The following is a 23638-nucleotide window of genomic DNA, read 5'->3' as shown; positions in this document are numbered from 1 at the left end:
TTCCCTTCTCTGAAATTAAACAAGTATTCTTATTTACCTGCTTGGTCGGTAACAGCTGAAGCACAAACGCACGCAGCCTCCTTTGGGAAACGCACAGAAAGACAGACTCTGAGGTCGCTGAAAAGCAGCACTGTCTGAAAACCAGCAGAGAGGATTCTCCTGCTTCCCAAACATGGCATTACTTTTTTCACTGTGTCATCAATTCCCCTCACTTCATTACCACTAAGACCATCTTTCTCAGCTTTGTGTTCATTGCTAACAAAAAAATGAGGTAGAAAGGGACAAAGTCCATAGAGCTTTCAGTCAAATCAAGCCTTTACAGAAAATTCCAGTGAATTTCATCCCTGACCAGTTGCCAGGGCCGGTGTGAGAAGGGGTAAAGCTTACTCTAATAGGGAACAATAAGTAAAATTAAAAAGAACACATACACCGATTTTTCACGTCTGCCACACCTCATTTCACTCAACTTCTTCCACAGTTATTTTTAAGAAAGAAGTTTTGAGGGGGAGAAGCTTCAACTCCAATTTCCTGGGCTTCACATGTGACAGCGGAAGGTGACAGGGGTGACAGCCCGACACACGTGACTGGGCACAGTCGGGGCTATTGTTACGGGTTAAATACAGCAACATCCAGTGGTGCTGGCAGTAGAAACGTGTAGTTCTGCTGAAACAAGTCCCTCAGCACGGTTTTCACAAAGCAAACAACAACTGAAGGACCAGCTACTCATCCATTTGATGAGGAAAGTCAACAGGAGTTTGGAAAACTTCCTTCTGAAGTTGAAAAGCCAAAGCAAGGAGCAACAGAAGAACAAGTGAACAAGCAAAGAAAGGAGACCTCCACTCCTGGCTCAGCACTGCGCCTGCGTGACAAAGCACAAGATCCCAAAAGGCAGACCACACGTTCCCAGTATTTTTAGAGGGCATTTTGTTTCCCTCCTTTCCATGCAGGACAACAAATGCCTATGTACTGGCAGCCCTGGATCGACAGGGATTGACCTGCTGTCTGAGAAATGATAGTTTTGGTTTATTTTCCCCCACTCTCCACGCTGGGCTGGCTGACAGCTGCAAAATAAAAATGCCTCCAGGTACCAAGAAGGAAATCCTGGAAAAATGGTCCATGCAATGCTTTAAAAGACCATTCAGTCCCCAGGGAGGAGCCTGCCTGCCTTCAACAGGCTGCACTAAACACATCCAAGGGCAACTATCACCAATCTCAGCACCTCCGGCTGCTCTACAAGAAGGTCCTGCTCTCCTGGGGTACGCTGGGTCTGGCTCTCACAGGCTGATAACTTACTAATCGCTGATTTGACTGGCAGGTCTTACTCTGCAAACTGTACTGGACATACAGAATTTCACCAGCACCCATGGGTTCTGTGAGCCAAGAGCACCTCAACGGAAAGCTGATTGCTGGGCTAAGACTTCAAACTGTTGCATCGTGCCCAATCCTATTCCTAAATCTACCTGTTAGTCTGGAGACACATAACACAACACAACACACACCACACAACATAAATTGAAAACACACCACCAGTTCCTGTAAGGGACCAGATGCCTGAAGAACTTCAGCAATACAGGCCCAAAAATAGCAGGGTTCTAACCAGAGCAGCGATACAAGCAAGCTGACATTTAGCATCTTGCTGAAAATCGATTTAATTTGCATGTCTCATTGATCCATCAGATGAAAACCGATACAAGCTCTAGCAAAGTCTGCGGATAGGTCGCTTGCTTGAAACCAGACATAACACCATTGGGGCTACCCAGAAATGTTTGCCAGACGTGCTTTCCTTATTAGCTCCACATGCTCTTCTCTCCCAGTACCCTAGCAATACTTTAAATGTATACAGGCATTAAGTTTTGCTATTTTATGAATGTACCTTAAGATACACACATCTTTTTCTTATCACATTCAAATCAGTAAGTGTAACAGCAGCTGAGATCAGCCTCCTGGTGATGCTGATCAGTGCTTACTCAGCTACACTATGAAGCATCCCTCTGGCCCCTGTCCCCAGGGACATGTGCAATAGCTACCAGACCCCACCCCACAGCCAACCAGTGTAACTGATGCAAGGGCATGAGACAGGAGGCAGTAGTTTGGTCCTACCCTTCTTGTACAACCTTTACCCTACCACCATGCGTGCTGCAGAGACTGATCAGCAGAACGCAACACCTGCAAAACAGGAAGAGAAGTTTGCTGCAGATCCAATCCTGCAAGGTGCCACACAGGGAAAACCATGAGCCCTGGTGAGGGCTCCAGACCTGTGCTTTAAACACATGCCTACACTTAGATCCTGAAGTAAAACTTGCCTCTGAAGTGACGTTGATTTAGAGCGATCAGAATGAATGCAAGATCAATTGCTGCTACTGAGAAACCTGACTCCTGGTGTACTAAACATCTCACCAAAGCAAGAAGTTCCCGAGCACACCAGCTCTTCTTCTTGCTGCATCCTTATGAGACCAGGCTTGCTACTGCTCCCCATCAGATCACACCAGCTGCTGTGCCAGTTACAAAGTCACAGTCACGTATCACCCTGCTGCTGAGCAGCGGCACCTCAGAAGCACTTAAACGCCTCTGGGCTCTTCTGCCAGGCTGCTCCTGGGGAAACTGATGGCTTAAATTCCCATCCCTGGCTCTGTCCTAAAAGGCACCAGGAAGGCACTAGCGGGGTGAAGCAGCATCCCAGCCCATCCTGCCACAGGCTATTCTGCTCCCACGCACGACATGTAAGCACTGCATCTCTTCACCCAGCTGAGCAGGATGTTTTCAACCTACTGCAGTAGAGAGCCATAAAGAGTATAGATACAGAAAACAAATCTAGAAACCCACCTTGCAGCATCTCTCTGGTCCCTCTTGTGGTAGCACTGTCCCTCAGCCTCACTACCAGACTGCGACTTGCCTTCCATACACAGAAAAAGACTTTGTTATCTCCTTCCCTCGCCTCTGAACTCTCCCCAGCATGGAGCACTTAGCAGAAAAGGCAGCACTGAGTCACAAACAGGCATCCGAGCATTGCAAATAGCAATAACAAAATTCCAGGTCACCGGTATAAACTCCCATAGTACCATTAAGTTACCCTTTTTGTTACTGTTAACTATTAATATTGCTAAGGCACAGCTTTCAGAGGGCATGTTTGACCTCTGGATCTCAGAGGCTCCGTCTCTCCTCTAACGAAGGCAGTTATCAGCATCCTCATCCTACAAACATGGAAATCAAGGCAAGCAGTGGAAGCCAAAGTAACTTGTCCAAGGTCATCCTGCAGACAAGAAGCCAGGACAGGAGGACAACTCAAAGTGTCTCCTGCACCCCGGCACAGCAAGACAGTATCACCTCACACCCGTTATACCAGCTTCTTCCATTTGCTTCTAGTGAGTTTGTAACACCTGCTGCACAAACACTAATTCACAGGTGCCTGGTTCCTGCGCTCACAACACTCAGTGACAAAAATCTTCCCGACCTAAGCGGTTTCGGGTCCTGGCCTCTTCCTTCACTGCTTTCTAGTTTCGTGCCACTCTCAGGGACTAAGGACACGAGGGAACAGACCTGTGTGAAAGGCCCTGCTGCTTTCATCTTCAGGTACCGGGCGGCTGGAACTGACGCCTGACACTGCAGACTGCTGCCAGTCCTCAGAGCCTGCCCGGGCGCTCCAAGCACAGAACACCAGGCTACACACTTGTCCATACGCGCTGGCCAGAACCAGCAGAGCTGCTAAGGGGGTTCCTACGCGCCCTGACACCGTCCTTCTCTCGCAGCCCAGAGAGGCGGCCAGCCCTGCCCGACGCGCCTCACGCCGAGCAGCGCTGAGGCCGGGTCAGGCGCCTCTACTAAAGCCAACGCTGGGCAAGCGGCACCAGCAGCGGCCCGGAGCTTCTCCCTCGGACGTGCAGCGCCGCACACACGCCCCCCACCAAGCTCGCACGTCGGCCACCGCGCCGCCCTGGATTCGCGCCGAGCTGATGCCCACAGACATAGCCCGGGGGCCCTGCTAGGGAGCTCCGTGTTGCTGGAGCGCTACTGTGTTACGGGCACCCATAAACACTGCGCTGCGGCGGGGGTGTGCAGCGCACGGTGCTGGTGTCTGCGAGCTCCGACTCGCTGTGTTTTCTCACGCACCTTCTTCCACCGTGCGCTTACAGAGGCGGCCGGGGAGCACCCCCCGAGGACCCGCACCGCCTCAGCTCTCCCCGCGCCTCTCCTCGGTGCGGAGAGGAGGCCGTGCGCTGGGGAGCGGAGGTATTTGCCTTCCACCGGCCCTGTCGCGCCCCTTGTGCAACCAAGGCTGCGGTCACCGGCCCCCGGCAGCTCCAGCCGCTCCACCGGAGGCCTTCCCCCCGCCCCGCCGGCCCCGCCGCACCGGGCGCCCCCAGTCCCGGACGGGCGTCCACAGAGGCGGCGGCTGCCCTCACCTGGTGACAGAGGATGGTCCGCTGGACCAGGCGGGCGTAGCCGTCCAGACGCACCCCCGAGTTGCTGCGGCTCCTCATCGCCCCGCGGCCGGCTGGCCGGCCCGCCCGCCCACCGCCTCACGCCTCTACCGGCCCGGCTGCCAGGCTCGCCCCCTTCCCAGCGATCGCGATCAGCGCCGCAACAGCACCGGGAGATGGCGGCGTCCTCCTCCCGCTTTCCCTGCCCGCCGCCCGGCGTGCCGAGCGACGCACCAGCCCGCCCTCCCGCCAGCGAGGCGGGGCGGGGCAGGACAGGACGCTACGAGCGGCCTCCTCCTTTGGGCCGGGCGGGTGAAGGCGGGATGTCTTGGCAGTGGGAGCCCGGTAGCCGGGCTGCGTGGGTGCGGGTGGCTGCTCGGAGCCCCAAGTTCAGCTTTTCTGAAGAACCAGCCGCTTCCCGAGCCGCAGCACGCCGCCCTGGGAAGCAGCGGGGGAAGGCCGAGCGTGAGGGGCGGCAGCCCCGCAGCCCGCGGGGGGACCGAGGGGTGCCAGCGCCCCTAGCAGCAAAGGCCACGCCGAAAGGCCGGGCTACGCTGCCAAAAATAAAGGCGGGTTTATACGTCCTCTTTGCGAGCTCGTAAGAAAAGGTAGGGACGTTTGGGAGGGTTGGACCGGTGTGAGATCTGACCGAGTGGAAGGCAAAGGAAAGATGTCTATCGGGTATTTTCAGACCCCAGCCTTGGCTTTCCAGTTTAATAACGGAACAAGATTAGAGATTTCTGGTCATAACTGAACCTGCTGTTCCCTGGGCACTCACTAGGGGCATTACACAATGTGCACTTCTGACCCCGATGTGCATGACGTGCTTTGTTGTTCCCTAACCTGGGTGGGACAGGAGTGAGCGGAACGGGAAGCCCGGCCAAGAGATCCGACACTTAGAAACTCGACAAAGACTTAAAAAAGCAAACAAACAAAAACCGGGGTGTTACATACAGCTGCAGAAATCTCCAGGGAGTTGCCTCCGCACTCCTGGCAACAGGAAAAGCCCAATGGTATGTGTGGATGGGTGCTGAAGCACCTGCGGAAGGGATGCTGCTGAGTAGCTGAAGATGTGGGATTCACTCAGGACTTAGGATTTTTTTCTTCTGTTGTCTGGGTTTGTGTGTGTGTGTGTGTGAAATTACAGCATTATCAGAGTTTTAATTTTGTAACTTTCATTTGCTGTGCTCACTTAGTTGACTGTGTAACTGCCAACTGTGAGAACACATAGGTCTGCAAAGGAGACCTACCTGTTCAGCGGTGGCGGCCAGGCAGCAGTTCTGTAGGAAGGGGACAGGCACTCCAGCTCCACGAGCCAGAGCCCTGCCACTGCAGTTCAACAAAGGCTGAGCAGCCTGAGAACAGTTGGCTCTTCCCTAAAACCTGCATGAGCTTCCTGCTTCAGGGCACTACTTCTTACAGTGAAGGCTCCATACCCACGGGGAACAGGTTTGCTGAGCAAGGTGATGCTGGCTGTACACAGCATGCTGCTGTTCATCGATGACCAAGCTTACAACCTCCCTACAGAGGTCCCTGAGTTAGCTTGGCAGCCACGCAGCTGATACACAGAACTTTACTTTGCGCTCTGGGAAGCGGTTGCAGCTGTCACTGAGCTGTGGGCTGCCATGACTGAACTGCTCACAGTGCCCACGAGACCAAGTATCAAAAGGTACTATGTCACCCAACGTGCAAACACTTTTGCAGCTGGTGTAACGATGGTAAGTATTCCTACAGCTAAGATAGTGCCTTGCTGTGGGTGCAGCACTGTACAATATGTGTGTGGTGTTTAAGTAGCAAAGTCAGAAAAGACTCCCCACCCCCAGGAGTGAATAAAGTAAAAATGATTAAAAGAATGCTAATATATGTTAGTGTGCAAAAATACAAGCAAAGGAAGACTCCATGGTCAGTGACTGTGGAACATTCTTTTTCATAGGTAATTTAATTACTGAAGCCAAACTCGGCTACATCTTTTGCTCACAGCACTCTTGTGGAAGAGCTTCAGCAGACCCAAGGCAGCCTTACACCAGGGTTTTCTCTGCTAAAAACCAGACCTAGTAGAACAGTTGTAGTTTTGTGTGGCTGGGTTCTGGTTAAGAAGGGGGGCTGCAGGGGTGGCTTCTGCACGAAGCAGCCAGAAGCTCTCTGCAGGCCCCACAGAGCAAACACCAGCCAGCTCAAGGCCGGAGTTGTTGCTGACCAAGGCCGAGCCCATCAGTGATGGTCACAGCGCCTCTGGGAATCACATTTAGGAGGAAAAAAACTGCCAGCAGCTGCTTTTTGCCCCCAGAGAAGGGAGTGAGAAGATGTAAGGAACTGTGCAGGCACCAAGGTCAGGGGAGGGGGGGAGGAGGTGCCCCAGGTGCTGGAGAGAAAGATGCCCCTGCAGCCCGTGGAGAAACCCATGGTGGAGTGGGTGTCCCCCGCAGCCCATGGAAAAGGCCGAGACCCCACCTGTGGCCCATGATGGAGTAGGTGGACACACAGAGAAGATGTTGTGACCAGCATTGGAGCAAGCCTCTGCCAGCACTTGCAGCCCGTGGAGAGAGACAGAGATGCAAAGAGCGTGAGAGAGAGAGAGATCTGTGCTGGAATAGGTTTGCTGCAGGGGAGGGCAGGGAGACTTGTGACCCTGTGGAGACCAGGCTGGAGCAGTCTGGATTTGAGATACTGTGAGCCGTGTGATGTGTGGCTGCCTGCCATATCAGTGACCCACGCTGGGGCAGCTGGTAAAGAGATGAAGCCCTGTGGGAAAGGACTCACGTTGGAGAAGTTGGTGGAGGACTGTCTCCCTTGGGTGTGACCCCACGGTGCAGCAGGGGAAGGGTGTATGGAATTCCCCCTCCCTGGCTAAGAACAAAAACAGCTGGTGAGGAACTGACTGAAACCCCCATTCCCTGCCCTTCCCTGTGCCCTAAGTGGGTGGGGGGCAGTGGGGGACAAGAAGAAGGGAGCAAAATCATGACTAAGTGAATTCTGCTAAGAAGGGAGGGGTGGGGGGTGGTGCTTTAAGATCTGGCCACACTTCTCATCACCTGAGTGGTGTCACTGGGTGTGCAGGGCAGTGTCATAAATTAGAGAGTTTCTTTCCTTTATTCTGTGTTGAGTCTGTTGTGCCCGTGACACTGATTGTGGAATGATCTCTCCCTGTCTTTATCTCGACTCCTGAGCCTCTCAATAGATAATTTCTCCCCCGTCCAGCTGAAAAGGGGAGTGATAGAGTGGCTTGGGTGGGCATCTGCCCTCCAGCCAGGGCTAAACCACCATAACCATGAAAGGTAGAATGTGTGGGAGACAATAAATAAAAGGGCTAGGTGAAAATTTTCTCCCAAGAGGTTACATACTGTAGGTCATGTAATTTTGAAGAATTGTAACACAGCCCACTACAACGACACAGATATCAAAAGCCAATGTTTATATATTTTATGTGTTTTACTTACTGTAAATTTATTACTTTTTTACAGTTGAAAATATAAATACAAGAACATTAAATAAATTTACAAGACACAGTGCAAAGGCAATTGCCAAACAGTTAAAGCATTCACAGAAATGCATTTCAGCTACTAGCATTCCAGTATGGTCTTTTATTAACATGCAGTTTAAACCCTGTGGATAAACACAACAAATCCTTTAGATTCTCACTGTAAAAGCATATTCAGAGTAGTCTTGGACACAGGTGACCAAATGAACCCATGCATTCCACACAGAACCACAAGAGCGTCCAAGTACTGAAACGGTTTGATTGCTGAACTGCAACAAAGCCCCAGATAGGAGGCACTTCACTGATGCTCTTTGTTGAGGTGAGTGTTCCCAGGGCTCCCTAGTGAGTTCTCTGGGAAAGCAATGGCCTTGCTCCCTTCCAGCATCCTTCTCCCTCAAAAAAAAAACCCCTCTACAGGGCCTGACATGCTGCAGTATGGCACTACTTTGTTCTAGCTCTTGCTCCAGGAACATCTGAGGTTTATCCAAGAACAATACGTAAAAAACAATGGCCACAGCTGCACACTCATGTGAGGAAGAAGAGGCACAACCAAGGCTCAGGGTAATTTCTGTTCAAGAAGAATCTTCACAATGTTATATGGGCTCTATTTTCTTTCAGCTGTTGTGCATCTGGACCCAAAATCCAGCTTTTCCAGACAAATAGCACAAAGGGAACGAAATTTTGCTTAGGAATTACTGAGCCAGGCCCTCAGGATTTGGCTTGCCAACCAAGGGCCGAAGTACAAGCAGAAATACTCATTAGATAATAGCTCAAGAGCTGCCCCTTAAAAAGCAGCCACACAATGAAACAAGCAATTTCTCAGCTATTAAATACAGCACCTACCATGTCTCTGTTGTTTTCTTCAAAGAATAACACTTCCCTACTTTTCTTTATCATTGCAAATGGGAAATGGCAGTGTGTTGAATCTCTGCAACCACCACTCAAGATAAAATACTGACCCTGCTGAAATCAATGACAGAAGCTCCCTTTGACTTACTCAAGCACTAACATAACTTAGTTGTATTTAATAACCTACCGACTATTTGTCACTTCCTCATTCATGAAACTCTACTTTGATGATACCCAGTTTCTATCCCTCTGCGGTGTATGTACCAAGAGGCCGTTAAAGATTCAAGACCGGTCATGTTTGGATTTCCAGTTCTTTATCTACTGACTATATTTAAACCACTTAACTGAAAAAATTAACTTCTCTATCAGTCTATGTTAAAGCCAATTATTTCAATTAAAGACAAATGCACTTTTTTAATAAAAGTTAAAACAAAATACCAATTATTTTGCTATACATAGGAATACTTAAATTTATATTACAAGAAATAAATACAAAAGTATTAAGACACTTAAGGGCTACTATTTTTCAGCTTATGTACATCACGATAAAGTTTGCTGCTACAACATACAAAACATTGAAGACAGTGTAGCTAATAGTTTTAAAAGTAACATTGCTTCTATGCACAAGTCGTAACCTCCTGGATTTATACAATACTATTATGCACTATCTCCAGATAAACTTAGTTGTAATGAAAAAAAGACTAAAAAACCCTTTCCTTTAAATGTAAAAAAAACTCCCCAAAAAAACTCTTAACGAAGAATCAAAATGGCAACATGCCAGCTGTAATCTGACATCCAATATACCTTCTCAAAATAGTTGCTTCCTTTTTTCTTTTAAATAATTGTCCTTGTCAATCTGTTGCATGGCTGCCTTGAAGTTCCAGTACCGTATATTAAATAAAATCAGTTCTTTGTCTGCTCACATTATGAAAAACTGCTAAAAGTAAATGATCTACTACTTCACACTGTAAAACAGCGTATTGTTTAAAAGGAAATCACATTTGCTCAATAAAAGTTAGACTTCCCCTCTTTGAAGTCCTTCTGAGTGAGATACGGCTTTTCTGGCTGCCTGTATCATCCTTTTGTTGAAATACAAGTTGTTTGCCTGGAATGTCATGGAGACACACATCGCCGTTCTGTACGCTGAAAGAAACCCCGTTCTTCTCGCTGGAAAGATGGCCTGTTGAAATGAACACAAAACACATCCCCTATCAGAAGGGTTCAGAATCAAACCTCTCATGCTTTTTCAGTCACTGTAGGGAGTTCACGCACTGAACTCATTTTATCCCTGCAGCAATTTCAAACTGTGGATTTTTCTGTACATACTCTGTATATATTTATTGTCCTTTGTGAAATCAGTAAGAGATTTGAGACACGTTAATATATGTACACATAATAGGATTCCATAGTGTAAGCCGTTGCGGTCACAAATCTCAGAATGTAGAATTTGACTTGTTTGACTTGGAATAAATATCACGAGGTAAAATGAAAATACTTCTCATTCTAGTTTTGCTTTAGCAAGTTAAAAAGGTTTTTCAGGTTTTCCATGCAACTGAAACAAAGTGAGAAAACAAGGATCTGGGTTTTTTTTCCTTCCTTTGAAAGGCACTTGAGTTGCAGCATTTATTTCTGGAGGACAGTCAGAATATGGCCTCGGTCCAGTCACGGGTCTAAGCCATATTTAGACTGAGACTCTGACACATGAGGTGAATCCACAATGAACATGTGTAATGCCACCGCAGCCTAATAATTAAATGCTCCTCAAATGCTCAATTCACTGGATAAAATCTGTTACCTTTAGGCATTTACATTCTAGATAGTTTAGTTGAGAATTAGGAGTTTTTCAAGTATTTGTGCAGATGCTTCTAGTCAGATTTTTTTTTACTACAAAGCAGTCAAGTTTAAAAGATCTGCCAGAATCCTGATAGAGAATCATAGAACAAGTCTAGGATTTATAGCAGAAACAGAATTAATAACTTAAAACATCCAAGTTTGCTACTTGTGTTAATATTCACAACGCTTCATATACAAACACCATCATGATTCAAGATATCAGGTAGAAACTGCTGTGGTTTATGCTTTTATAAGGAGAGAAAACATTGGTGAGAAACCTCTAGGCAGTGAAAGATGACACCGTTGCTGGGATCAAAACGTGATCCTCTCTAGTGTCCTGGATTCAGTCCATCAAATGCATCAAATACCTTGGAGCAGAATTCTGCTTTGGGTCTGTCCTCCTCTGTCCCTGTCCCACTACCTCATGCTTCTGAACCTTTCCAGAAGGGGCAGGGCTACATTACAGGGTGCTCTTCAAGTCTTTCTGGTTGGGCTCACCAGAGGGAGAAATGATGTCCCTTCCCTGCACTTAATCCTGCAGAAAAGATCCTGCTGCTTGAGTGACTGGGCCAGACTGCTCTTCTCTGTTCTGCTTGGGCCAGGGCCCCCAGGCACACAAGTTTAGAATCCGTCTTCCCAGACACTTCCTCTAGACCCTAGTCCTTCAGTTAGGCAGACTGCACACCTTCCAGCAGTTTCAGTGATTCAAGCAGACATCAGTATGTCAGTTGCATCAAGATCTCATTGGCAAACTTGTCTTTGAAATGAGAGGTGGCATTTTTAAAATAAGATGTGAACACGTATTGCTAGCCGATGAAGCTTACTACCAGTCTGCAAATGTATTGCATACAGCCATTTAGAGGTCTCAGGATGGGAGCTTAAGGGGGTGGGTTTACGGGGATGGCTGTCAAACAAAGGTCAACGATTCCACGCCAAACTACTGAGCTGCCAGCTGGATTCACAGAACAGAATGCGTGGCCCAAAAGATTATGCAGAATCTCTTAAATATAATGTAAAAGGCCATGTAATCAGGGTAAAAGGTGCAGAAGAGCTTTGTTCATCAATTAAAATCAGATGGAGTGAAATGACAGAAAATAACCTTACTTGCTGACACTGTAACTGTGCATTTATAGTGCATATATATTTTAACCCTCTCCTGACTACAACTGTTTTATTTTACAAGCAATGTTTGAAGTAGTTGTGCCCTATGTTAGGGCAAAATTTGAGAAGAAAATAAGGCTATCCTATGAACAAATTCAGCAATGGGGTTTCTGTTCCTCAGTAAGGAACTCTGCTGGGTCAGCTTTGTGATACCTATTGGTAGTTTTCCAAACATGCAAACGTGCAAGAGAAAAACTGAAAAAAAGGGACATTATTATGTCATGAAAAGATGAAGTTACACAGCCCAGTAGGCAAACAAAGCCACAGGCTGTATCCACACCCTAAACTTACCATGGTAAGTCATTCAGTCCTGCATCTGGAGTAACATTTCAGTGGAAGTAGCAAGGCTAAAACCATTAAGTGTTTATCTATGTACTGCATATATTTATATATGTTCCATCCACACTGAGTGGGAGTGTTAATGTGCTTGAGAGTAGAAAGTCTCTACAGAGGGGCCTGGACAGACTGGATGGATGGGCTGAGGCCAACTGTGTGAGGCTCAATAAGGTCAAGTGCTGGGTCTCACACTTGGGCCACAGCAACCTCAGAGCTACAGGCTTCGGGGAGAGAGCCAGATAGCTGCCCAGTGGGAAAGGACCTGGGAGTGTTGGTTGACAGATGGCTGAATACAAGCTGGCAGCATGCCCAGGTGGCCAAGAAAGCCAAGAGCATCCTGGCCTGTATCAGGAATAGCATAGGCAGCAGGACTAGGGAAGTGATTGTCCCTCTGTACTCAGCTCCGGTGAGGCTGCACCTCGAGTGCTGTTTTCAGTTTTGGGCCCCTCACTACAAGAAAGACATCGAGGCGCTGGAGCATGTCCAGAGAAGGGCAACCAGGCTGGCGAAGGGCCTGGAACACAAGTGTTGAGGAGCAGCTGAGGCACCTGGGGTTGTTTAGCCTGGAGAAAAGGAGGCTGAGGGGAGACCTTACTGCTCTGTATACCTGAAAGGGGCTTATAGCCAAGTGGGGTTGGGTCTCCCAAGTAACAAGTGATAGAAGGAGAGGAAATGGCCTCAAGCTGTGCCAGGGGAGGTTTAGATTGGCTATTAGGAAAAATTTCTTCACTGAAAAGGTTGTCAATCATTGGAAGAGGGTGTTCAGGGAAGAGGTTGAATGGTTTAAATACCCACGGAGGTATTTAAAAGATGTGTAAATGTGCTGCTTAGGGACATGGTTTAGTGGTGGACTTGAGAGTGCTAGGTTAATGGCTGGACTTGATCTTAAGGGCCTTTTCCAACCTAAACAATTCTACGACTGTATGACAAAGGTCTTAATGTCTACAGTGTTTTCTTTTTGGAGCTCACTTTTTAAAATGAAATATTGCAATGTTATGTTAAGTTTTAACTGTGAAAGCAGGGAAAACAGGTACAGCAAATTAGAAGGTTAGATAGGTGGTTCCTATCTAACACCAGTCAAGTGGTGTAGGCAGTACGATTTGGAGGCATTTGCTCAGCTCTTCTGAGATACAAGTGCCCCAAGTTTGGAAGACTAAGTGTAAGGAATTGCCTTTGAGAGGACCAGCTCTATCCAAGGATACGTTTAGCCTCTTCTTGTGGAAGTCCTAAGGACCCAAAAGAATTATTTAGTCAAATTAACTATTCATACAACCCTTTTGCTATGAATTGAGGATGTGGTACAGGGTTCACAGCACTCAAAACATACAATAAAATACAAGAGGCAGAATGGCTGAGACATCTGTGATCATGACTGTATAGGAATGAAGTTCTATCAGTGTTCCTTCAGGTGCTTTTTCTGAGCAGCTGTTGGCACAGGCTGTACAGACTCTAACACTTGAAAGATCTAATTATGTGAATAAACCAGGACAGAACTGGAGCTTAGCACAAAGAATTGGCATTGCTCTAGATCAGGACAGAACTGGGGCATGTCACACAGAATTGGCATCGCTTAATGGTTTTAATTCTGCACCTCATTCTAAAACACTATCCAAATCAACAAAAAAGCTTGTTTGGCAAAGCCATGACAGGGTCACTCAGTTGCAAAAACAAACAAGTTCCATAAAACATTTCTGTGATCTTTCTGTTAAGAAAAATACCCAAAATGCTTTTGTAGTTGTGTATAAGCATGTCAGATGTTCCAGGAAGAGGTGGCATCTTCCATCAGAGCTAGAAAAAACCTTACAAAACATGCAGGCTTTTGTGCCTGAAAATTTCTCTTACTTGAAAGGTATTACTTCTACCTAAAAATACTGCCTTGCTTTATATCTGATGACGGTGAGAGTTACAGGATTCTGGTTCTCAACAGACCTGTTGGATACAAACTCTGTTAATTACTGCATTGTGTGGGATCTAGAGAGGTTTTATAAAGGAATGACCCCCCAAAAAATGAAAAAAACATCTAATTTTACAGGTTCAGTTTGGAAATCTGTTCAGGGCACTTCCAAATGCTATTTCTTCACAATATACAGCTGGTACCTTCAAATGGACAGTAACCTATTAAGGGGGCAGCACATTCCATAGCTTTTACTCTGCATCTTAGCAATTGTCTGCAGACAATTGTTGATTATCTGCTGTCCTCTGACAGCATATTCCAGGAGATGAGCACAACGCAGCCTCTGTGCACGTGTTCTACAACTTCAGACTAAACAATCCAGCTGATGTTATGAGTTCTTAGCTTCAACTCTTGATCAGCTGGGAAAAACGACTGAGGCACACAGGAGTAGTGCCCTGGCCATGTAAGTCTTGCTCAACATTACAGATTTCAAAGTTATTTTTATCTTTGAAAAACTGATTGTCTTTACTGAGAGTTAAAATCAGCAGCATGATGTATGTGCAGCAACTGTGTGAAAAACTAAATCATGTGCACTGCAAAAAGATAATTTTTGATAAGTACATTCAGTGGAGACTCCTACCTAGTTTTCTCAATAGACAAAAAATCCCCCAATCCTATCCCAATTTGCAAGTGAAACTGCAGTGCTACATACACCTGCATTTCAACTTCTTAGGAACAGGGAAGAGGTTAACAGTTCAAGGGACAGTACAGAGTTAGAACAAAAAGGACAGAGAATTCTTCTGAAGAGTTGCTTCCTACAACAAAGGTATTTTTCTGTTAGGCAAAAATATAGTAGAGGGGAAATAAAGATCTATAGAGGAATTCAGTTTCAGCACTTTCTCTGTAGCCAACAGTGAGGTAGCCCTCTTGGCAATGCTCTCTTCACTGAGGGTATTTGATAAGTTAAAGCCTCCATTTTCTCTTACTTTTCTTCTTATAAGCAGCTTCCATGCGAACATCTCTTTAATGTTGTTCTTTATATTGCCTCCTACATTTCTTTCACGCTTCCAAGCTGTATAATTATCCTATATTTCTTTCTGCTTCAGTCAATTTTTTTAATAAGGTTTAAAATATGAACTCTTTTAAAAATACTTCAAGTTTATTGTTGCATGTTCACGTGACAAGAAGAGTGTTAACAGCAGCTTCTGGTAAGTAATTGCTCTAATAATGAATATTGCCAACTATTTGATACATAAATCAGGAGTTCCCACTGAGCAGCAGAAATTGATATTTTAAAACTCTGTCTATAGTCCCTAAACCAGATGTGTGGTATTATTTGTGAGGACATCCCAAAATACTCTAACCCTGTACTTAGGAATAATATTTTGTCAGCACTTCACTTTCTATTAGCATGAAAGAGCATAGCACTTCTGTTTTAAGAGAAGAATAAAAATAGCTGGAGAAATACTCCTTTGCATTATACATACCATTTCCATTCGCATGCACTGAATAATCGTTATTCATTAGCAGTGTTGTAGAGTTAGTGGAGTTACTGTTTGATTGTAAGGAATTGGAAGAACTGGATACTCCTTGATTTACAGTCTGCTTCTTTAAACCATTAGTAGCAGTTCTACTCCAGTCTACGACAGATACATGTTACAGAAAATAGCACAACTCATACAAGCAAAATAGTAAAATCTAGTTAATAATGCAACTGAGTTAAAGTAAAAACAAGGCTTTACCCACTGTCCCCGCTGTATTCTAGACAAAATGATAGTCTCCTAAAAATGATTCTTGATTATTTCAGTCTAGTTCCTTTTTTTCTCTTGTCTCTTTTTTAATACAAACAGCCAACTCTCAGTTTTACAACAGCAAACTAGGTCAGAAAAATAACTAAAGTACAGTTGACCCTCTAAGTTAAAGTGTAAAAAAAGTATGTACTTTTATGAGAAGGCAATTGCTGAATAATTAATGAACATAAAATAATTTATAGGGTTTTTTTTAATTTAAACTATGCTTCACCTTGTTTTTGTGGAAGTCACTGGTAGAACTACAGTTGACTCAGAAGCTGGAACAAATCTTACAGTTCTTATCTATGCTCAAGTCTTCTGCAAGACCTGTCTTTATACTTCAGGGAAGAGATCAACTGCAGTTATAGCTTAATGCAACAGCATTTAAGCATCTGAGAACTGCATAAACTATTACCTTAAAGAGTGTAATTTTATAGGTTTATTATACCCTGGATAATAAATTAGACCTGCAACCACAGCATCATGATTTACTGACATTTTTTAAAGAAGTATTACAAAATACTATGAGCTTAACACTGAGTATAAGTATTCAGAAATAAAAAAAAAATAAATTCATATTTACCAGAATTTTCAGCCAGCCTTAATTTCCCACAACAGAGGTATCTCCTCCACTGTTTACGGACATTCTCCTTTGTTACACAATAGAAGATAAAAATGAAGAACCCTGCAAAACAGTAACATTAGAAAATGTTTCAGAATTTACTTTTGCTACTTCTTAAAGAACAGCTTTTCCTTTTCTTTTAAATTTTTAGTCAAATGTAATGACATCTTTCTTGGGTGAAAAAGTGTACACCTCCAAACACTGAAGAGCACTTTTGCCTTACGCAGATGAGAGAAATCATGCACACAAATGCAAGAAAAACAAATGCAATCAAATCAACAAAGGGCATGAAGTTTCAAGGGAAACATTCTGTGGAGTCTGAAATTTCTCTAATGTTTTCAGAAAAGAATTCAAAGCAATGTCAAACAGAGGGTAGGGTATGATGCTGGCAGGTTATGCAGCTGTTAGCACATGGTGTGTCCGGTCCCATCTTTTCTGAGTAGCACCAACTGTAACAGAACCAGTAACACTGCAAAATTTTGAGCATTCACACAAAGAAAATAATGCATATCTAAAATAATAACGAATGGTACACCCTTTACCACAAAGTTGAAAGCCGTGTATTTTCTAGAAGAGATGGGGCTCATCCTTCTCTCTTGCCAGTGCCACATTACAAACTCATTACCTGCTTCTCATTCACTTCTAACTGACATAGTGTGGGACCTAACTTTCGCTGCCTAAAAGGCTATCATCACCATCCTCCTTTAAGGAAGAGTGGTACTCAGTCTTCACACAATTTTCCAGCTGCCATGTGTTCCTGAGGACAGATGTTAGGTTTACAACAAATAGAAAATATCAAGAAGGAAAAATAAATGATCAGACTGGCGCAGATGCACATATATGTTATGACTACACTTCTTTTATGGCCAGTTAAGCATGTAAAATACCACAAGCAGAGATTACTCATGCATTCCTTTGCTGAAATATCTTTCTTAACTTTGGCTTTTAGGAGAAATTTTTGAATGTAACTAAGTGCTGCTCTATACAGATGGTTCTACACCATTTTCAAATACAGCTTGAAACATTGGCATAAGCTTAATTAAAGTCAATACAATTTATGCAGCTTTATTACTTCTAATAACAAAATGCCCAACACTTAAAACTGTGTAAAAGGGGAACTTGGTTTCACATAACAAATTATTCTAATGACACAGAATCTAGTTCTGTGTTAGTTCAACACAATCCCATGGAAGACCTGGGAAGATGTGGGTTCAACCCCTCAAGTTACCAAAGAGTAAGGTACTTAAAAATCAACATAGCAAATAAGGGAGGACACTAGACACTAGGCTGAAATTTTCATTGCTTTAGTACCTCTGGGAAATCATTCAGAATCATCTGGGAACCACCTAAAGTGCCATTTAATCAGTAGGGCAATTCAGGCATACTTAGACAACCGTAAGCACCTATGGTACCTCATGTTTATATGAAATCTTTTGCAGCCTCTGAAACTCTGCTTTTGGACGTGTCCGGCAGCATCCTGGCCTTTGCAAAGCTTCATGCCTTCCTATCTGCTTCCTCTATGTTCTCAAGCACTAAAAGCCATGCTTAAGAGCCAGACCACTAACTTTTAGATGTTGCAGCCCTTCCTGCCTCAGTGGTGGCAAATGGAGAAATTAAAGAGTGAAAACTACATTAATTGCACACTTACAGTAACAGAGTATTTACAATTCATCAGTTGATCAGTTGGCTAGAGAAAAAGTCACTTCCAGTATTTTAAAAATGCTAGTAATTGTAGATATAAGTATACTGTACACAGAAATAGCAGTTAGCTTTCCTGTAACTTGCTGTAACATAATTGTAATTTAAGATTACAGTGAAGCATTATCATCTGTAATTTCATCAATACATTAAAGCACATATCAAAATTACATCTTTATTGCTGAACCAACAGATGCCATTTCCAAATGCTTTGTTCATTATAATCTACACAATGGGCTGTCACATGAAAGATAAACTTACCTTGCAAAGTGTTGAAAATGGTAAAGAGGTAAGTAAATACATCATTCACTGTGAAGAAAGCAAATCCCCAAGTAATTCCCAGCAAGAATGTGAGGCCAGCAACACTCCTAAGGTCTTGAATACTGGTTTTTCTTTGAGCACCAAGTTGTTTTTTCTTTTTGATACGACAGAGCTGGATCAGCACAACAATGAACATGCTGATGTTGATCAGAAATATCACGCAAAAGTATCCCACAGCAGTAATATAGAAGACAATTCTATTTTTAATCCAGCAGCTGGAACACAAGAACAATCTGTCAACCATTATCAGAAACAGAGATTAAGTAAAATAAACATGAGGTAAAGGTGTCATTTGATGAACATGCAAACTTTTTTTGCCTCATTAGTAGTAAGTATTTTTTGGCCAAAAGGTAAGAGCTTTCATATAGGCATTAACCACAAAACCCAAGACAAAGTGTAAAGTTACACCATTTCAAAGTTTTCCCATTGCTTCCTTCCCTTCCCCACCTTCACAAAACAAATTTCATAGGGCTGACCTCCCTCTCAGCCCCCCCATAAAAAGTATCTCCCTTTAACTCACAATTCATCAGGTCTGTTTACTGAAACCTTTCCAGTGGTTATAAGCCCGTAATTATCTGGTGATACTGCCAACACGATGGACACAACTAATGCTGGTAACCCTAGAAGATTATGAGTAAGCACATAAATGAAAATCATTACAAAGTCAGTATTATTATGAAGTTATTACATTTTTCTGTGAAATCTACAGCCTTTTCTGAAATACGTCTGTTGAACTCTGATGACTACTAGCTGTCTGAAAAAGTCTAAAAACTGCAGCATTCAAACTGCTCAGGAGTGTAACTTGCAAAGAAACAAGAATTCTCCACAGCTAGCTCCAAACTTTTCTGAATAAAGCAACAAATACCATCACTCATCAAACTGATTTAAAATATCAGATATACGATAGCAGATTTTCTTTCTTACACCTGTTTGAAGAAAAACAATTCTATTGATTTCAGTGGCTTCACTCATTTTTACTCAAGTGGCCAGAGAGGATTATCAGATCCAGAATCTCTTCATCCTTTAACCAAAAATGTAATATAATGTAATAAATGTAATATAATCTTTTTTGCATTTATTTTGCAAACAGAACCAACACCGTTGATCTGGTAAATGGAAATGGAAGTATGCACATTCCAAATTGGTTCTATTGTACTTGCACAAGGAAAATTCATTATCAGTTTGCATTGCAGCAGCCTCAGTTCTGCAATTAGCAGGGAGTTCCCTATGTCAGAAAGGTGGAACATATAGGTTTGGGTTGGAATATATAGGTTGGTCACTGCATGGTTATAACATTTAATGTCCATTTCACTTTCATTTCTGAACTGTGTCACATTCACTGATAAGAGAATGTATCTCTTTAGCATCCAAAAGAAAAACAAACCAAACCAAAGAAAATACATACCCCAACCAACAAGGCAAAATTTCAGAATGTATTTCCGTACGTAGGTGTTAAAGACTTTCACAAGGGCCAGATACATGTGGAAAGCTTCTAGGCCCATCCAGGTGAAGGAAACCAAGAGGAAATAGTGAAGGAATACTGCAACTGCAATGCATAGACCTCGTGTATCATACAGTGCGATCCATGAGTCAAGGAGGAAAACTAAGTTGAGTAGAAGTAATGCAGCACACAGCTGAATAAGGATTTTGGAGGGGTAGTCTCTCCTGATTTTCCTAAAAAGAAAGCAAATTAGTAAAATGACATCAGTTATTCACAGATCCCTGTCTCACTTCCTCTCTTGTAGTCCTTAATGCATAAATGCCGAGGGAAAAAATACATTTTCATTCATATATAATGCTTTGTATATTGCATTTATACATGGGGAGAGTAATTTACAAAAGACTTAAAGTCTGTTATAATAAGGTTACATAAATGCAAATAGTTTTGATTCTTAGGAGTTTAGTATCATGATTTTTTTTTCATTGTATGTTGGACTTCTTGTGACAGTACTTCCAAAAGCTAAAATGTGACTGCTCTTTATTGCTAAATTAGATTAGGCTTTTGACTGGACTTCTAAAACTTTGATAAAGACAAGTCCTTGATGAGGGGATAATGAGAGAATAAATGCATTCCAAATAAATAACTTCAAGGAAGATTTCCAAAACATAGCATGGAGGATTTAATATTAAAGGCTTAAATGTAAGAAAATGTTCAGACAAACAACAAAGCATATAAATTCATTTCAAAATGCCATCTTTCTGCACTGCTTTATGTATGTTGCATTTGAAACACATTCCTTCATTCTTCTGTTATGATAATCTAATATACTTGGGTGCGACTGCTTTACTTACTGCATAGAGTGTCATGATCAATTCACTTGTCTGCAAGATTAATGTTCCTAAGACTGAACCAACACCTTCCTGGTAAACTGAACAAATTTGTGCACTACTAACAGACACAGAATCTGTAACTATTGGAAAAGACTTGGCAATGAAATGTACAAGCAATCATAACTGAAGAATGACAGGAGCTTAGCTGAACAGGTACTTACTCAAAGGCTATGTAGGTCACAAGCGTAATAGACAGAAAAATTGCAGAGAGGCCACAGCCTATATAGGATATAAATGTCAGTACTAATTCTTGTGTGGGATTCAAGGGAGTATTTCCATACACGTTCTAAAATGGAAACAGAAGTGAATTTCAGAGAATGAAATGGAGTAAGATTAAAAAACAAAAGCACCCTAAATGCACCTTTCCCACTGCAGTTAAAAAAGCAACATTTTTTTTTTTCATCATGAATTTTATAAAAGGTTATATGAACAACAGAAAAACCAATCCAGTCCTGCAAAGAGCAAGAAGAGAGACCCAATGATCCTTACGGGTGCCTTCCAACTTGAAATATTCTGCAATTCCATGATTCTAATTCTGAAATTCCATTTGATTAAAAAAATGTTTTACATTTGATTTACCTTAATTTTTATTTCCTACCATATAAACAACTACCTAAATGTAAAAGCTGCAGTTTAATCAGCACTTATAGAATTTTTTACTTCAATGGAACTCATAGGTCCCCAGCTCAACAAGCAGGTTAAACACGTGACTAATTTTATGGCTATATGTACTGACACTGAAGTGAACAGAACCTGAGTAGTATTTCATCGGTGGGACGTGCTTACTGAATCCTCACTTGCTTAAGATAATAAACATTTTAAGTGTTGCCTTGAATTAGGGTCAGATTGCATATTTTTAGAAGTAATTACCATCAAAACAGCAAAGCTTGTGAGATGGTTGCATGAACAAACTGTTTCATTTACTCTACTTTCTTTAACTACGCAACCTTCATATGACCAGCCTCCATGTCCACCTGTTAAAGAGAAAAGCTTTGTTATTCATAAAAGCCTTTATTTATATTAACATAACATATCTAAACTAGCATGATATCTTGTGTTAAAACAAGTACTTACTGTTTTTATTAAAGTCCCAAAAAACACATCTAACTGTTGAATTATCCTGTTTGGGAGGTACAAAAACAAACAAAAAAGATGTTTTACTAAACTATGAGTGTATGACCAAGTAATTTAGGAATTTTCTACAAAAGGCAGGCAGGAATAAATAATCTATACAGCAAATAGACATTTTCATGAACACAAATTTAATTTAAGTACATAGAATGGATTAATATTGTCATATGCGCATGAAAATATGCTGAACAAATTTGAAGTTACCATACAGGAATTAGTTTTCATGCTCATGCTAAGATTCTGTTCCTGGTAGAACATTACGAATGCTGTGTCATTGTCCTCCCACACCACAGAAATTCTTGGGATTTTTATTCCTTCCTAATTTTGTAATTATCAAGGAAATAACCACATTGAAAAGAAAAATCCTAAAAATAATAGCAGCAGCACCCTATACTGCTGTGAATACTAATACTTTTACAGTTCCATTTCAAAACTCACTATTGTATCAACACAGCTAAAGACTACATTAAGCCAGCTCTCGAAGAAAGCTGGAATCCCTACATTTTTCAGTCTATAATATTTTAGTATTTAAAACTCTTTTAAGATATGGGATACAAGATTTTAACCCTTGATGTTCATTTAGGAAAGAAATATTGTATATGAGCCCTAAGACTTCCAGACAACACAATCCCATGTTCCAGTTTAAGGAACAACATTCTCCCAAGGGTAAAAGACTTATATTGCTTTCTGGCCATACAGCACCTAGAAATATGAGTGCTGCCTGTCTGTAGCAACCCCTGCTGTCAGGCTGTCATCTAAATATTTTTATTCTTTGAAGAGGTGGGTAGGAAAGGGAAGAACTGAATGGCTAAATGACAGAGCAAAATTACCCAATGCCATGTGAGAACAAATCTTTATACCAATGATAAATAAGCATAAATGAGTGTTTTTTAAAATCCAGATGGAGATGAAATGTCCACATTAGTAAAGCAGAACCAACCAATCTGTATTCTTAGTACAGTTGCTTCTACAACTCCAATGGAGACAACAAAATTGTACTTTTAAGTGTGCCAAAATATAAATCATACCTGATTAGGTTTGATATTCTGTAAAGTGACAGTAACATTTGCCTTTAAGTTGCTAACTGTGAGGTTAGCAACACTTGATGATATAACATTGCTGATTAAAGATGCATTCTTCAAGGACACATCCTGGAATGACAACAAATAATCAGATTTTTAAATCTGAAAGAAAAAAACAGTATAGTACAGTACACACAAGGTTAGTTGTTCTGTGGAGTGAGTACTGAACAAAACCCACTACTTTTTAAATCAGGACGTTTTGAAATAGGAAAAAAGTTTTGTGGGGAAAAAAGTCCATTCATACTGTACTTTGCTCTAGGCTTCAGTTTAAAACCCTTATGAACAGAGGATCAAAAAGATACCTGGAACACAGTGGTCTTTTTAAAGAAGTTGAATATAATTCTGGAAGCCAAGTCCAACTCTTCAGGGGGTAAATCTGTCAGTATTGAGGAAGGAAGTGTAATTGATCCCAGATTATTTAAATCGCGAATTGCATTAACACCTAGAGATATCTGAAAAATAAATGCAAAGATTATGCTTCATTTCATTCACTAAAGAAAAAACAAATTATAACGTATTTTCAGTTTAGAATTTCAAAACACACATATGTAATCACAGTCAGGAATTCACTGCTGGTCTCTCAATCTTCTCCTGCTCCAATGATGAAATAGCAGGTCTGAAAAGGATGCAACTCATTTCAGCTTTGCCTACCACTGAAAATACTCTGGCTTTACCCATTTGCCTACAGGGACAA

General features: G+C 42.6%; 2 protein-coding genes across 2 annotated transcripts in view; both read right to left on the bottom strand.

The window, feature by feature from the left end:
• PHKA2 (phosphorylase kinase regulatory subunit alpha 2) overlaps nucleotides 1-4478 on the bottom strand; it is a gene marked incomplete at its 5' end in the record, with an annotated part of 42799 nt that extends 38321 nt beyond the window's left edge. Inside the window, one exon of the mRNA XM_084262624.1 lies at nucleotides 4401-4478. Coding sequence (XP_084118750.1) covers nucleotides 4401-4478 — 78 coding nt within the window. The remainder of the gene's footprint in view (nucleotides 1-4400) is intronic.
• Nucleotides 4479-9740: 5262 nt separating this feature from the next.
• ADGRG2 (adhesion G protein-coupled receptor G2) overlaps nucleotides 9741-23638 on the bottom strand; it is a gene marked incomplete at its 3' end in the record, with an annotated part of 53370 nt that continues 39472 nt past the window's right edge. Inside the window, 11 exon segments of the mRNA XM_084268408.1 lie at nucleotides 9741-9925; nucleotides 15457-15609; nucleotides 16343-16444; nucleotides 18341-18615; nucleotides 18921-19020; nucleotides 19806-20074; nucleotides 20893-21017; nucleotides 21602-21705; nucleotides 21806-21851; nucleotides 22891-23013; nucleotides 23247-23396. Of these exon segments, the coding sequence (XP_084124534.1) occupies nucleotides 9741-9925; nucleotides 15457-15609; nucleotides 16343-16444; nucleotides 18341-18615; nucleotides 18921-19020; nucleotides 19806-20074; nucleotides 20893-21017; nucleotides 21602-21705; nucleotides 21806-21851; nucleotides 22891-23013; nucleotides 23247-23396 (1632 nt within the window).

Source organism: Gallinula chloropus (genome assembly GCF_964237585.1).
Source record: "Gallinula chloropus genome assembly, chromosome: 1".
In the NCBI taxonomy this organism is placed as follows: Eukaryota; Metazoa; Chordata; class Aves; order Gruiformes; family Rallidae; genus Gallinula; species Gallinula chloropus.
The sequence above is the reverse complement of the archived record's forward strand: the minus strand, read 5'-3'. Positions and strand labels throughout refer to the sequence as shown.